Genomic DNA, 17,639 nt, shown 5'->3' with positions numbered 1-17,639 from the left:
TGCCAAGGGTTTTGACTACCGCACAGAAATACTGACAAAATTATAACGATAGTGTGTGACCCCCGGATGTTATTTTCCCTTTAAAATGGTTGAACGTGTTTTTGGAAGGCGCATTCATTAATGACAACAAATGCAAACGGTATTGCCTATTTGTATATTGTACACACATTGCTAATGCTTTCTGTTCACAATGATCACAACGGGATTGATTCTACTACTTTTTTGCTCGATATACGCAACTACTGGACATGAAGAGACGTCAAATCAAAGTGGCGTGGAAGTTACAGACGGTCTTTTGGTGAGTATTTATTCCAGAAATTCTTTAGAAAAATATATTTGCGTTAAGTGCACCTTCAACCTTCTATTAATAGTAAGCTATAGCATAGTACACAGAGCCTTAGCCAATTGCCAAGGGGGTTTGGAGGTCCACTTTTTTCTGTAAAAACGTTGACATTTTGAGGTATTCACCATTGACGGTGTTTTCTGTCCTCAAAACAATTATTTGTCTTCAAAATTAATTGGACACAGATCATAAGAAAGTTACACCGAAATACAACATTTTTGCAAGGTATATATTTTTACAGAAGAGCTTATTTTCAAGAGATGTTTATATTTCATAACTGGTATAAAGGGCTAAATCCCTAAATCTATCGTAATGGCCTATTAAGTATTAAGTTAAAAGAATACTACTATATTTCATATAAATGAAATATATTGAAACGACGAATTTGGAAATTGCTTTAATCAGTTTATAGGTATATAAGCATCATATAAAACAGTAACGTAAATCTACACTGCAGTATTAACGTAAATTGTTATCAGTTACCAGACCGATGTCAAAATAGGAAACGTACCACGTTACTGTTCATACCAATATCGTTATGTTTTTCCTTTTAAGAGAAAGCTATTATAACGGTAATCTCACGAGTTTTTTGTTAGCAATTCTGATTTGGATTTCAAAAGGAAAGGGTCAGGGGAAAGGGAGGGAAGGGGAGGTGAAAAAAGAATCTAACATTTCATTTTACCGTCGTTGTTGTTTTTTCTCCAGACTACTGCGGAGAAGCTCTTTGATTTGATATGTAGCTGTCATGAAAATGGCAAGTAATGTAATACAGGGTATCCCATAAAGAAATACCTGGTGAATGAATTTGGATATAAGTTGAGAAATAGGTATCAGAATCCAAAATTTAAAAATCAAAACGGCATGTAAACTATCTTATTCTGCTAAGTTTACTTGAATTGGTTGACTGGTTGCCACTGATTGCGAAGAAATGGGCGATTCAGTTTGAAAGAAAGATCATGTTAAGTTTCTTATAATTCAACCACTGTGTATCAATGTGCATGTAAATCAAAAGCTATGTTCAAGTTGTTAACACCGTCGGATTATGAAATAGATAAGAGGACTAAATTTAATGAGATGCACAAACTTTAGGAAGGGGTGAGCGAGTGTGAAAAAAGTTCCTGCTGGAATGAATTGCATTGTCATGATTGTTGCGCGCATTATGTAATCGCTCATTTCTTCAACCGAACGTGTCTATATGATACACAATAAAATGAGCTACGTGTTGCTTTTGAGATTTTTTTTTATTCTAATGCCAATTTCTCGACTTGTGTCTAAATTTATTCATCCGGTATGTTTTTCTGGAACATCCTGTATAGCCATTATATAGGTCCTTTTTAAATGCACATTTTGCAAGTAATTGGTCACACAGGAGTAAAACTTGACGAATAATGTCACGAGAAAGCTTTAACCATTAAATGCGTTTTAAGGGTATACGATGTATTGTTGGTCGAAGCAGCAAAAAAATGTAGTTCACAGCATCTTGCGAATGGTAGTGAGCTTTAGCAAAAATTGCATTGCTCAATTCATAGCGCGCGTGTAGAAGAATTCAAATATTACAGATATACTTTTGTAGGTCCTGTGGTTCTTGAGTTATGTTGTAAAGAGGGCTGAAACAACAACACTTTTGTAAAACGTACATAACTAAATTAATCAAGTTTTCAAAGTATATGATATGTAGAATGAACTTTTGCAAAACACCAAAGTGCTATTCTTCAATAATATATTGATTCAGATAATGAAAATCGGTTTTTTTATTTTTTGGCTGTTTCGACCAACAATACCTCGTATAAACTTAATGGAAAAGTGTCATGGTTAAACATCTATTGTGGTCATGTTCGGTCATATTGTGTCCACCTTCTTATCTCTTCAATGCTATACTTGCAAAAACTGTTATTTTGGATATTTCAAAATATCTATGGTTATGAATTTTGACACTTTGATGACTGAGGAGGAAGTAATTCTATATTTTTATTATCGTAACTAAATTTAATAGTATTATATCTTATACCTGTAATGAACTTAATTGTTAGATATACAGAATTCACGTGTCATTGAATCTGCAAAAATACAAAGGAAACTATTCAAGTTTCTTCTTATGAATTAAGTACCCATGGAACCTTTGAAAAAAATAATGCAGAGAAAAATTCCGGGGATTTCCCTGTCATACCCTGTCAACAAATGGCATATTATTTTTCAATAGATTGCAGTGAAATTCAGATATTTGCCTATTCAGGGCCAGTCCGTTAATTTTCTATAGAAAATATTTGACATTATGAATTGTACACATTATTTTGCTCCTTATACCATGCACTTTTGCGTTCCTTAACGATTTTTCAAAGGGAGGGTATGTCTATAATAAGCTATAATACAGGTATTTAATGCTATACGGGGCATAGTAGGGCACAAATTCTCGCGATTCACAATACAATGCACCGCCAACGGTTCACAGTGTCATGGCAGAAATCGCCATGATGGTATGTTGAATCCACAGCCACGCATGGCCATTTTGTTCCGATCTGTTTAATAGTTTTGAGACGCATATATAAGATCAGAATTTTTGTCAGTTTTTGGGTTCAAAACGCACGGTTCTTTCTCAATACGCAAACTAACGACTATCATATTCTTTCAACACATATATTCAAGTGCAAGCCTTGATATTGGCTTCTTTAGAATCAAAAAATTACGGGAGATATTCATCATTTTTCTACCCCGGTATCCAAACATATTTCGTCTGAATATCAAATTGTGCATAGCACATACACATGTATCGATCCCGGGTTTCTCTGCTGTATAATGTAATTATGTACCAGGCGATGTCGGTGTGCGGTTGCTCTTGTTAGTCCAATTTTTGACCTCCGAGGTCGACATCGCCTTCCTAGCCACCATTGGATTTGTGATAATAATGCTGAAAACAGCTCCACGAAGGATTCCGTGTGATACAATGGATCGAAAATGGATCTATACTTCAATTATTGTAAACTCCTGTTTAGTGTACATTCTCGTGTAACATAATTATATTGACATTACATTTTTTAAAACACACAATGACATGTTCCTGTGTTGTATTCGAATTACGCAGGCTTTAGATGTTGACATTTTCCCATGATGCACTGCGTATTTTGGCCTCTCCCCAGCTACCGCTGGTGGCGCGTCGTATTATGAATCGACCGCAAAAAAGTCAGGTCCACTCCATTTTAATCGTTACTCCATAGTAGTATACGCAAACCAATAATTCCACTATTGTTAAAGGATATTGCTAATTGCTCGGTCAACATCATATCATCTTTTTTTCAGGAAAAACTTGTAATGTAATACTTATTTTCTTTCAATAGAGTTAAACTTCACTCATATATGCCCTTTAATGTAAATCTAATATTTTCTTTTCTGCTCACTCATCGGTGAAATAGGTTTGAGACATGAAAGAAGTTAAGTTTTATATACAGTTCAACAATAGGACGTAATGCGCGACCTGGCTTTCCGGGGTATGTGAATACTAACGATTAGACGGGCACTGATTTGAAATGTGAACAAAATGAGTATTTTAAGGACGTGCATGTAGTTTCTTTGAGGTGTTTTCCATTGATTCACGAATTTTGGGCAAAATGAGCACGAAACTAAACTGGCCTCAAAAAGAAACTTATAATTTTTCACAAGGTCATATCTTAAATTCCTGTCCATAAAAATGAACAAAAATTGAACACAGGATTACTTCAATACTCTATTCTAAACACTGTTCAGTGACTAAACAGTTGTCCAACTGATACAACAGCAAAATGCACTGACATGGAACAGCTTCCTGGACCACATTCACAGCCCAATAATTGGCACCCAACACAAGAAATCTGTGAGTAAATGGAATAGTGTGGAAAAAGACCTGTTTCTTGAAGGAAGTGTTCGAAAAGCAGAAGCAGCCCCGTTCCACACTATTCCACTTGGAAATAAACGCATTCTCACATATTTCTTTTGCTGGGTTCCAATTATTTGCCTGTGAATGTGGTCCCGGAAGCGGTTCCTTGTCAGTGCATTTTACTGTTGTGTCAGTTGGACAACTGCTTGGTTACTGACATGTGTTTAGAGTAGAGTATTGAAGTAATGCTGTGTGTAATTTTTGTTCATTTTTATGGACAGGATTTTAAGATATGACCTTGGGAAAAATTATAAGTTTCTTTTTGAGGCCAGTTTACTAAAATGAAATTTGCATTTCTTTGCAACACCCCATTACAAAGAGAGTCATATACGGGACGGGGATAAAGTTTGTAAAAGCTTGTAACTCAAAAAAATACCGATATAAAGTTTTATCTGAGCCAATGACCATCCATCTGTATGAACTGAAATTGAATCTTCTGTCCTTTTCTCCTAAAATACGTAGATAACCGAGATTCTTCGTCGCAGTCATCTACAGTGAACCTGTCATCTAATCCGTCAGATTGTTCCGATATCAAAGAGCTAGGTTTTACAAAGAGTGGACGGTATAATATTTTCCCCTCCAGTTTTGGTGTGTCAGATGTTCCAGTCGAGGTTTGGTGTGATATGGATACACTGGGTGGTGGCTGGACGGTAGGTTATATTCTTCTTTTTTTTATGTCGCGCATATCTAGGCATTAACAGCTGAACTCTAGGAGATAAAGCTGACGAAACTTCGGTCAGGCACAAGTGACCTGGTGAACGAAGGGGGTCGCCGTAGATAGCTGGTCGGGGAATTTTTGCAGAACAGTCAAGTGTATCCAACAATCGGACTTATCACCCTGATCGGAACCGACTGTAACGAGGTCTTTTGTCATGGGTCATCTGCCCCGCCATTACCAGATGAGCCACGGGGAGAGCGGAATTAATTTTATTTGGTCCTGCGGGGAATTGAACCCGGGACCTCTTGCACCAAAGGCAAAGACCTTAACCAGTGTGCCACGCTGCTCACACTAATTCAATATTCAATACCTTGTTTGGTGATGATAAAATGATCCCACATTAAAATAAAGTTTTTATTCAAACGCTAGTTAGACTAGTACAAAGTCAAACAACACAATCAAATATGATATATTATGTTCTTGCTACTCATATCACGGAAATAACCCAGGTGTTATCATGGTTTATCAAAACATTGTACGGGATGTGTCCACGAACTCTGGAATGCTACCATGTATACCACCAGGTGGTGGTCGCCGTGCATTCTCTAAATTCAGTAAATTTTCATCGCCAACCGTGTAATTGAATGGGATTATTTTGAATTTTTAAAACGCTTGAAATGTCACAAACAAATAGGCCTCTGTTAATAAATAATATATAAACAAGCTAAAACCGTTGGGGTTCGATAATGAACCCCACAAAACTAACCGAGTATATGGAAAATGCCATACGGCCGGGCGGTTTCGCAAGTTGCCGGCTCTATCATGCCACTCGCCGCCTGTATACCACAGAGGCTCTATACACAACTCTTACGATCTGGCAAGACCGAAGGCCGGAATCACCTCTTCCAAATTCACATAAAGATACATAATTAACATTCTATAATTCAAAATAAACGAATTACTTATATATTATGAAGTACAGTATGATTGGAATAATGTTTTGCATGTAAATCATGACTCAAAACACAGACCTATATTACAAGAGGTCATGAAACATTGATTATTCTCAAAGTCTTGTTCTACTTGTTGCTGATCGTTTCGCTCATTAGTCCTAGACGTTAGGTCGAAAAAGGTTTGTTTGCCCTTTCAAGGTTTAAAAAAGAGTGTCGGTCGGTTGATGTTTTTTAGACATGTGAGACAATCACAATGCTAGTCGTGGTTTATTTCTAGATTGCAAAATGATCTGAATATTAAATATGCGCTTCTATGTTTTAATAATTGTATTGTAAACAGCTCACCCGATAGGAGAATGCATCATAATGGCTTAAATGAAGACTGAGAGTGGTTATGTCACTTATTTGGTTTATTTACATTGTGTAAGGCAGGTAATTTCTGGGTGTTTGGGTTCTGAGGGTTCAGTGGGGAAAAGGCAAACAAACCTTTGTCCTAATAGGCAGTTACAACTTTGTCCTGCGAAGGCCCATTCAGTGCTTTGCTCATCCGGATGATCGTAAAAATCATCAAAATTCAGATTTTTGGTTACCTTGTCATTATCATAGATGTGCTAACATAGCCTGCTATTGGCTCAGCCGAAAGCCATGTATTTAAGACAAAATAAAGCATTTACATGTCATATGTAATTCATATACTGTATGTAAATTAGCTACATGTATTTAAATGGGGCTTCAAATTCGACAATACTGCCGTTTTCTTCGTTTTTGCCAACTTTTCCATGTCAAAAATACCAAATGACAATTTGAATGAATTTTTGTACACCTGCGCTGGGATCACTGAATGGGTCTTTAAGTTGACCGTTTCCAAAATCCTTTATTTAGGAACAATTCAACTGCTCAACTTACATTAATAGAACTGTATTAACCAGAGACCAGCTTATTAAAAAGATTAATATATTCCTTTTGGCGGGAAACTGCGCACTTGTGGCGTAATTCAGAATCTTCTATAATTGAAGACCGAACTAAAAAGACTACAAACAGAGGAAGAGGCTTACGCATCATACACTGGAACATAGAAACATTCAAACATTACAACTAGTGCACGAGATCAAATTAATGATGCTTAATCGTTATTCTTAATATATCAAATATATATACAGGGGAAAGAAGAATTACAGATCGCACACTAGCACATTAAAACATGAATTTACAAATGGAAACATAACATGCATAGGCAGATATACCAGAGAAAAAACTCTGGACATACCTGCCTGTGCGGGGACTTGAACCCCAGACATCTCGCTTGTCGGGCGAGCGCTCTTACCACTGAGCTACACAGACTGTCCCTGATAAACAGGACTCAAGTCTGGTACTTAGATCTCGTGCGCTAGTTGTAATGTTTGAATGCATCATTAATTGATCTCGTACACTGGTATGTAATGTGTTGTTTGTACTGTTCACCCTTGACTGCTCATATCTATAAGTACCAGACTTGAGTCCTGTTTATCAGGGACAGTCTGTGTAGCTCAGTGGTAAGAGCGCTCGCCCGACAAGCGAGAGGTCTGGGGTTCAAGTCCCCGCACAGGCAGGTATGTCTGGAGTTTTTTCTCTGGTATATCTGCCTATGCATGTTATGTTTCCATTTGTAAATTCATGTTTAGTGTGCGATGCGTAATTCTTCTTTCCCCTGTAAAAAGACTAGTTTGCGTCTGACGTCAGGTACGGAATTTTGGTCTGGTTGACAGGATGTCATACGCAATCTAGGCTTTTTAATTCGGTCTTCGATTATATCACTCAGCGGCTGAATTGTAGTGCTTTACTACTCCAATATTAAATATCCATGTGATTCTAATATTTACATGTACCTATTTGACTGTGAGTATACCAAATTCGTGTAATACTTTGAAAGGGAGTAACCAACATTCGCATCATTATTTGGCACATTAATTGTCTCTGCTGTCCAGCCAAAAAAGTTGGACATGTGAGGAGGCATCGCATGTTCATAAAAATCCTTGTTGTGTTGTTTTTAGGTTATTCAACGGCGTGAAGACGGCTCTGTTGATTTCAACGGTACTTGGGCGGATTATAAGACAGGATTTGGCTACGCTGGGAGCGAGTTTTGGCTAGGAAATGACAACATTCATACTATCACTAACCAGAAGCTCTATGAGCTGCAAATTGAACTGGAGCTATGGAATGGAAGTCAAATTATGACTCCTGATTACCACCATTTTCGCCTGGGAGATCAAAGTTCGAAATACATACTCTTTATTGAATCTTCAGGACAATCTCGTGAGTCTCTTTTCCAAGTTTTCACTATGTTGATACATATCATCTCCCGGGGTGTATAGAGTTTTGTTCATTACATTGTAGTATACGGTACGGGCATTTCGGCTGGTGCCTTCATCGGAGAAAAGGAATCACGAATAATGGCGCACAATGACTAATACCCATGTTAATACCTTTCGGAGTCCTTTTGGGGAGTCACCCGATACGAGCTAATACGGTAGTAGAAGTGATTTTAGGAGGCAACAAATTCGCTGAAGAAGTAGTAATGTAACAGGATTAATTACCATAGCAATGGGTTTACACTATGTTTGAATGTATTGCCCTGCACTAGTCGTTACGCTGTCAAAGAACAGAGATAGAGACCGGAATTGTAATTCTATAGAAATTTATTTCGCATTATGCCGAGTCCATTGTAATTTCCCTTGCACCGAAAGGCCTGTATAAAGATTTGAAAAGAAAGATTGCCCTGAACCAATTGCTATGGTAGTTAATCATGTTAAATCATCACTTCTACGGCAAATTTTACACATACACAGGTGATGAGTGCGGCCTGATTATAGTGCAGGGCAATACATTGAAAAATAATGTAAACCCATTGCGATGATAGTTAATTCTGCATATTACTGCGTCTACAGCGAATAATTACCTTTCTGCATACCATGCATTTTTGTTTCTGTTTTGTTTGGTGCTGTCGTTTTTGTCCTTATTGTTTTTCTTGTTGTTCTTGTTCGGCACCATTGTTATGTAAGAATCATATCATCTTTTTTTTTTTTGCTTTCTTTCCAGCAACTTCACACACTCATTTAGATGTTTGTAATAGCAAACTTGGAATGGAAGACGGCCGAATTAAAGATAGTCAAATAACTGCTTCTTCCACTTGGCCTTCACAAAGTGTCCAAGTTGCAAATGCACGACTAAATCGACCAGGTAATTGGCCCATATATGCAGGGTCTTGGTGTGCTGCTACTAATAACATCAATCAGTGGATACAGGTGTCTTTGAATGACTCACAGATGTTAGGTGGAATAATAACGCAAGGCCGATCGTCGTCAATGGGCAGAGACCCCTACAATCAATATATTACCAAATACAAAGTGCAGTACAGCAATGATGGCACTCATTGGAAATTTGTTACGGATGACAATGGTCAAGACGTGAGATCTAGTTATTATTTCTTCATGTTACTCTGTAATCAAATGGCTTAAAATCAGTTACTAATATTAATTTCCCAAAATATTTATTTTCAAGGCCATTGTTATAAATGTGTAAAGAGGCCGTTACTACGGGAATCCATAACAAGCAAATATTGAAAAAAAAACTGTCAAACTTTCGTCATCAGTCCTGATGAATTCAGATCGGCACAAAAACATTTGTCAACTTTAACTCTCTCCACGCGGGTGTCAACTGCAGACGACAAGTTTTTAAAAAGAATTCAAAATTTCAGAATTGTAAATTTTCATTACCATATTTGGAATCAACATGAAAAATGCATTAAAATGAGTACAAACAAGCCTAGTATTGGTTCAGTGGTTCTTTAGATAGCTCTTGATATTTTGAGAAAATATCTCAAAACTTGGACTTTTTATGTTGAAGCTCATGGCTAGCACGCAGAGCATTAACTTTCCATCGATCCAAATCACCCCCACCGAATGGAACAGACTTCTTTATGAAACTGTAACCCAGCCATAACTGATCCGGGAACTGACCATTCAACCAACTAGACCACTCTTAGTAGCTCTTAGTGACCCCTCATCCAGTCACAATGACTCCCACCAGTGGCGTACCGTGGCCGCTCCTACCCCGGGGGGCCGAAGGAAATTCAATTTTGCCGCCCCTTCCTCAACAGCCCGAAAAGGTTGACCCAATTTCTTTTCGGTCGTTTGAAAAAGTGAAGAGCAAAAAAAAAGCATTATAAGCGCTAGCGCCCTAAAAGCAACACATTTTGATGTATAGTACAATTTTTTCAAAATTTGTTATACTTATCAAACAATTGTCCACCCTTTTTTCTTTACTAGTTCTTTTTGCCGCCCCTTCTACTACCGCCGCCCTTCTTTTTGCCGCCCCTTCTTCTTCCGCCGCCCCTTCGTTTTGGCCGCCCCTACTTTAACCCCGGGGGCTGGCGCCCCAACAACCCCCCCAAAAAAAAAAAAATACGCGCGTGCCCACTGGTATCTGTTTCAATCCACCGGCGTAGCCGTTGAAACCCTGTCGTTTGTTATGTATGAATGGTCAATGGTGATGCGAGTAAACCTCACGACCAACTGTCACCACAATAGTGGTGAATACACGGTCATAACATTCTTACTCAGTAGAAACAGTGCAGGTGAAGATTTGGTAGGTGACACAGGAAGTTAATAGCCTACTGCAATACAGCAGAAGCTGTCATAACCATAAAGGTCATGAAAAATATTTTCTGGACTTCCGCCTTCCCAACTATACTGCGCCAATAAAGTATCCTTACACTTGGAAAAATAATCACAACTTCCAAACTGAACAATATTGGGGTAAATTTGTTTTTTTAATAAATGCATTATCTAATCCTGCACATTATGACACCACAATGAATCCAATGTGACTTCAAGAAGCAAAGTTACAAACATTTAATTAGACGAAGGTCCAGTTTTAAAAGTGACAAACTGGCCTATTCAAAACTCCACAGACTAGACATCTGGTTTGAGAGTGGTGAATGGCTAATTTATGCGTTTGGCTTTAATTTAAAACAAAAGGAACAAAAGAAAACTGAAAAAAGAACTGACAAATAAAATAAAAGTTGTGAAAAGTACAGAGAATCAAAAACTGAAATAAAAGCTGCTTTAAATAACGGTTCATTGAAGAAACTGTGTTGTCTCTTTGTTTCGCTTGTTGGAATCTTTTTGCGCCTTGTATAGGCCAGTTTGTCACTTTTAAAACTGGACCTTCGTCTATTCAATTGCTTGTAACTTTACTTCTTGAGGTCACATTGGATTCAATATGGTGTCATAATCTGCAGGATTAGATAGTGCATCTATTAAAAAAACAAATTTACCCCAATATTGTTTAGTTTTAAAATTGTGATTATTTTTCCATGTGCAAGGATACTCTATTGGCGCAGTATATTACATGAGCCGGGATGAATAGTGAATCGTTACCCTGCATTTACAGCCCAGTAGAAACGACCCGATGAAAGTGAGAGGATTAAAATGCTGGTGAATGTGAATTCGCGGTAATGCGAGGCACAGTGTCAACACTATATTATAAATATTTTTTTCCATACAGCTCCCTACTCCGTTGAAATCAATATTCTATTATTGACACAGATAAAGAAAGTTTACATATGCATTGTGTTGTAGGACTTGTGATTGAATATTCTATACAAGCACCTGGATCTTAACTGAATGGGCTAAACGTGTTCCTTTAAAATATAATTGTAATTCTCAAAATTAAATATATGAAGAGCTTATTTCCAAACCGTGTTAAGTCCACCCACCTTCAAAATTGAGATTTTGATGAAAATGGGTAGTGAGTAACTAGGGCTATCCAGCAATGTGTGTGTTTTTATCCAAAATTAGTCAAGTTCCGAAATATTGACACACAAAGTATCGATTTTTTTCCAAAACGTGTTAAGTCCAATCCAGTAAGTCCACGAACACTGCCCTTGTGGGCAGCTTGTAGGCAAGTAGCACGGCATAGGGCTTCCAATAGTTTATCGCCAAAGTTCTGCATGATTGATAACACTGCCTTGCTTTGCGTCTTCGTTCTTGTTTGGTCCTGAGACTAGTATACCTGAATTTGGTCTGCATAAAAAGTTGTTGTTTTTTGGGTGTTTTTTAAATATTAGTAGGCCTAGTTTGTATGGGATTTCTTAAATATTCGATAGATACCTCCAGAAAGACATGAACAGGGTGGGAAGGGGGAGAGGGAGAGGTTGTGATGGTAGAATAATTAATGTTAGAGGATGGTGGTACTGGAGTTAGTTTTTGATATCATTATTGTGTATGATTATCAAAATGTGCTACTAAATTCAAGGTATTACTTTTAAAGTTAAAGATGTAAAAAACTTACGACTGTCAATATGAGATTAGGGTGGCAGCATGGGGGAGGGGAAAATGGTGATAATGTGATAAAACAAGTGGATATTTCAGGTCATCACTTATTGTCAGTGAAATGATGTTTATTCAATTCTGAGAAATGCAATACAACTAAGTTTTGAATTTTGAACGATTTTAAATGTCAAATTTTGGTAAAAAATGGACGGGAGGAAGGGGTTCAAGATGCAAGGTGTTTTGTGGCAAAATTGTGTTTTATATGTATGTTTGTAATAAATTTGTTATCTTTTAAGACTAGTTTGAGAAAAATATGGCTAGTTCTGTGTTACAGATACTTTGTTTTGTGTCAAAATGTGTTAAGTCCATGCCAGAAATTGCGTTTTGTGTCAAAACGTGTTAAGTCCATGCTATTTTTAAAACAAATTAATTCATTAAAAAAATTAAAAGTCTCTAGATTTTAACTTAACATGTTTTTATGGTCCTATATATGTCACCTTCACTTCACTGTAATTTTATAGAAATCAAACTTTTTTTCATTGCCATAAAGAAAATTCCTGATTTTCTTCAAAGTGAATCTTGTGGACTTAACACGGTTTGGAAATAAGCTCTTCATATCACAATTTTTACGGCGATTTAAAAATCTTTACGGATAAAATGCAGTAAAATATATACACAGCAAACAGCAGTCGCCGCTAATTAGTGTATTGCATTTCAAGTTAGTGTACTGGAAACAAAACCTGGGTTTTACCTGAAAACAAATCGATTTTTCTTGTAATAGCAACATCATATGGGGTACTAGAGCATGCACAAATCGTAATGTGTAGAATATATATAGAAACTCTGTGGTATCTCATATGATAGTCATATGGTGTAAATGGTATGCTTAGCCTGAGTCGCTCGGCCTATCTCGAACAAAATCGCCATGCGTAGCTGTTGAAAAACGAGAGGATTCGCTGTACTATCACGGCAATTTTTGACACGAAGATATAGGGATGATGACGATGTGCGAGGTGCTTATTATGGATTCCCGTTGTGAAGGTCTCTCTACTCATTTTACTAATGACTTTGAATACAAAGAATTTTGTATTCCCAGATTTAGATATGAGGCAGCAATATGGAGGGGTTGTAATTAATTATGGAAACCGATAAATTTCAACTTTAAAATTGCGTATTAAGTATTGGAAGCCAATTTGTATTTATAATGATTTCAACTTGATCAATTCTATAATGAAATTATATCAATTTAAGCACGCCCTTTAGAATCAGTTATTGCATAATCAACAAACAGTTTCAACCGGCAGTGCTCAATCTAGCTCTAGTATAGAGCCTCTCTGCCATTGCCCAATAGCACAAGTAATTTATATGAGGTCTGACTACTACCATACCACAAGCAATCCGAGTTCTGACTGGGCAGGGGCGCGCCTCGATGTCGGCGCTATGCGCCTCTACTGTTTGGACATCGCGATCCGAGGGAACTGACCAAGTTCTATGCTCAATCTGGAGGCAAACAACCCACAGTGACGTATCAATACTTCACAATTCTAGGGAGTCTCACCTACCCCGATTTAACTTAGCCTTTGTTTAACATTTTTAATTGTATAAACAGGAGGAGTTCATCGGCAATTATGACCGGGATACTCCTGTCACAAACATGTTCGACTCGCCTATTCTAGCCCGTTTCGTTCGAATCCGACCTACTGAATGGAATAGTCATATTAGTATGCGTTTGGAACTACTTGGATGTCAAGGTAAAAAAATTATTGGTTCTAAAATTGAATAGAAGGTAAAATAAGACTATTGTCAGGTTTATACCATGATTCCTTGGTTGTTCGTTTGTTCTTTCTTTCTTGTTTGTTTTTACTTATTTATTTGTGAATCCACTTCTTACAAAACGGCAAAACTGCAGGAATTTTTGACAGAATTATCCGTTTTTACAGAATTGTCCTGGATTTGTTTACAAATTGTCCGTTTTTACAAAATAGTGTCTGTCCTTCACAGAATATTTGTGTTTTTCACAGCATTCTTACAGCATTATACGTATTATTTTGACAATTGCATGACTTGTGACATGTGTTTTCCCCTACCGATCTTGATTGTATTCGTGTGATGTTTAACACGGTTAGTCCTTTAGGACACGCGCTAACTGTGCCTTTAATCTCATCTGCGAAAACAAAAACACTGAGACCATACATACACGATCCAAAAGCCAGGCCAATAAACCGAGACCACTATAACATACCGTAAAGGTGGACATAATGGTGCATATGGGCTCCCTCGACATAACTGGGATTTTAGGAACAAATAAAAGTTCCCTCCCATAAGATCAAGGACCCCTAATTCTTGTTTGGATTTTCAGAGAAGAGAGCTTTCTATTTGTACGTTAACTTTACCGTAAGGCAATGGAGCCAATGTGCGCCATTAGGAAAATCTTTACGGTATATAAAATATAAATCTATTTAAGAAAGCACTTATAACATTTATTTTGTTACCTTCATTCCTCACCCATTGGCTGATAGGTGATGATCGTTTGTATGGGGATCCTCTGCGTAATCAACTCAGCTACCAACATTTCTCCACTATGGATACAAGTGATGGTTGTGCGACAACTGGAGGTGCTTGGTGGTATAATGGTAGGCCTACATGCAGTCAATATGGTTTGAACGGAGAATACCTCAAAGGTTCCGAGACTACTAACCGAGGCATCACTTGGCAAGATAGCAATGGAGATCAATATCAGCTGAAGAGTACAGAAATGAAAATACGCCCAGTGTCTTATAAACCGGCTAATGAGTAATGAGTAATCATACATTTAAATAAATATCACTGTGTCCAATACAGAAAAGAAGACAGGCAACAAAATATTGAAATATTTAGTTAAAGCCATGATTTGCTGAGGAGAACGCCCTCAAAAAAATTTTAAATTCAGGTTTTTACACGATTGTACTGTACTTTAGTAAACAAAGATTCTCTGCAAAAATCAAGACTTTGGGTGCTGTAGTTTTGTCAAAATCCGAGATTTTGTATAAACCGCCTGAATCAGCGTTTTATTATTACGATAGAAATATTAGTCGAACGCGTATGCGATGTCAACACACCCCTACGTACACGGCGTCCGGGACACACACACACCCCCACACACCCCCACACACCCCCACACCCCAGAGGGTCGTACCATATTACAACCGCCGGCGTGACATGCATTGGCGCTAGTTGTAAATTCCGATTTTCTTTGCTTTACCTCACTTGTTCGGCTCAAAATTAAAAGGGGACATATCTGACAGTAAATGCTAATATTTTATTGAAAATTAATACTAATCTATTTTTAAAGAAATGTTATAATATGGCTTTAATATCCATGTGTAGGTGACATAATAATAGCGATATTGTGTCGACATACCCACAGTCACAGTCAACTGTGTACACGATGATGATAATAGCGATATTGTGTCGACATACCCACAGTCACAGTCAACTGTGTACACGATGATGATAATAGCGATATTGTGTCGACATACCCACAGTCACAGTCAACTGTGTACACGATGATGATAATAGCGATATTGTGTCGACATACCCACAGTCACAGTCAACTGTGTACACGATGATGATAATAGCGATATTGTGTCGACATACCCACAGTCACAGTCAACTGTGTACACGATGATGATAATAGCGATATTGTGTCGACATACCCACAGTCACAGTCAACTGTGTACACGATGATGATAATAGCGATATTGTGTCGACATACCCACAGTCACAGTCAACTGTGTACACGATGATGATAATAGCGATATTGTGTCGACATACCCACAGTCACAGTCAACTGTGTACACGATGATGATAATCGTAAAGCCATATTGTAACTTTTCCATAAAAATAGATTTGTATTTCTTTTCCACGCCATGTACCCAGCAAACTCAAAACGTTTTCGACATCATTCGCAAAAGGGTATAAAAGGTTGTCAGAAGACGTTTAAATGTCGGGTTATATAAAGGGTATATTAAGAGTATAAAACGTTTTCGTAACCTTAAAAAACATTTTTTGATAATCTACTGCTCAGCAAACAAAAATGTTTTGAAGAAAACGTTTAAATGTCAGGTTATATAAAGGGTATAAAAACGTTTTAATAACATTTCAAAAACATTCTTGAAAACTTGATACAAAACATTCTAAACAGAATGTTATTTTGGGGTTGAAAAAATATTTTGCGAAAAATGTGTGCCCAAAATATTTTCAATAACGTTTTAAAAACGTTTTCATGACCTCTATCTAACCCGACATTTAAATGTTATTAAAAGGTTTTGAAAAAACCTTTTAAGAACATTTCTGTGTTTTGCTGGGTTCAAATATTTTATCATAATGTTACATAAGTATTGACACAATATTTGGCAAAAATGTTTGTAAAAATAGTTTACAATAACATTTTTTGAAAACATTAAAAAATATTGTTGTAGTGTGTTTTCATACAAAACGTTTTAAAACGTTATCATGACCTTTATATAACCCGACATTTTAATGTTCTTAAAACGTTTTTACCTAAACCAAAATCCAAAATATAACTTATTTAAAACGTTTTTAAAACGTTTTTGTGTTTGCTGGGATACGTGCAATGTTACGTATCATGTATGAGTTCGATTAATATTTCGTTCGTATGAATTAAAAATGTCGGATTTTGCCACAAATACAGCACTTATACAGGCATAATTTTAATTTAATTACAATCAGACTTTTAAGGGATCGAGGAATTTTTTTTAGATTGCACAGAAATGAGAGGCGTCTTCTATGTTTGCTATGAATGTTTGCCTAGAAATATTGATCACAGCTACAAAATTGATAGTGCTTACCAATGACCAAACTCTATAGATTTATATTTGAGCATGATCACTTGTGTAAGTTAATAGGAAATAATGTAAATAGGCTTGTAGTAAATCAAAAAGCAAAAGATAAGTCTGTGTACAAATTTAACAAGGAAAAAACATTAAAAATTTTTAAAACAAATCATTATTCTGGCAACATTTATCAGAATTTTAACATATATACTTTGGGGGTATTGTGGTTTAAATGTCTCATTAGTAGGACTATATGTGACCGGATACGACGAATCAGCATTGTCCATTTTTTTACAGTGTTGTCTGTTTCTTTACAGATTTGTCCGTTTTTCACAGAATATTTGTTTTTCTGTTTTTCACAGCATTCTTGCTGTTTTAAACGGACGGATATCTTTTGATGTTCACTGATGTATGTAGGCTGACCTTCTCCAAATAAAGCTGGTTAGGCTATTAGAATATCAAAGCGTCCGCATAGTTCCCTAAACCAGTACTAGATGAAGATTAATTATTTGCATAATAAAGGGCAATTATAACCTTTCCTTGTGCTTGTGTGTACAAAATCGTATGCCATGAGTGAAAATAGCCAACTAGTTGGCTGTAAAATGAAAAATAAAATATTCAAAAAACACAGA

The 17,639-nt window shown here is 36.8% G+C and overlaps 1 protein-coding gene across 1 annotated transcript; it reads left to right on the top strand.

Annotated features, from left to right (window-relative positions):
• The first annotated feature begins 109 nt into the window (after positions 1 to 109).
• Positions 110 to 17,637, top strand: LOC140150974 (uncharacterized). Its single transcript, XM_072173149.1, has 7 exons — positions 110 to 298; positions 1,049 to 1,097; positions 4,713 to 4,900; positions 7,892 to 8,153; positions 8,937 to 9,304; positions 13,782 to 13,923; positions 14,692 to 17,637. Exons 1-7 carry the CDS (start codon positions 191 to 193, stop codon positions 14,967 to 14,969), a joined length of 1,395 nt encoding a protein of 464 aa, XP_072029250.1. The 5' UTR covers positions 110 to 190; the 3' UTR covers positions 14,970 to 17,637.
• Positions 17,638 to 17,639: the final 2 nt, after the last annotated feature.

This window comes from Amphiura filiformis, chromosome 4, assembly GCF_039555335.1.
Source record: "Amphiura filiformis chromosome 4, Afil_fr2py, whole genome shotgun sequence".
NCBI lineage: Eukaryota > Metazoa > Echinodermata > Ophiuroidea > Amphilepidida > Amphiuridae > Amphiura > Amphiura filiformis.
The sequence above is the reverse complement of the archived record's forward strand: the minus strand, read 5'-3'. Positions and strand labels throughout refer to the sequence as shown.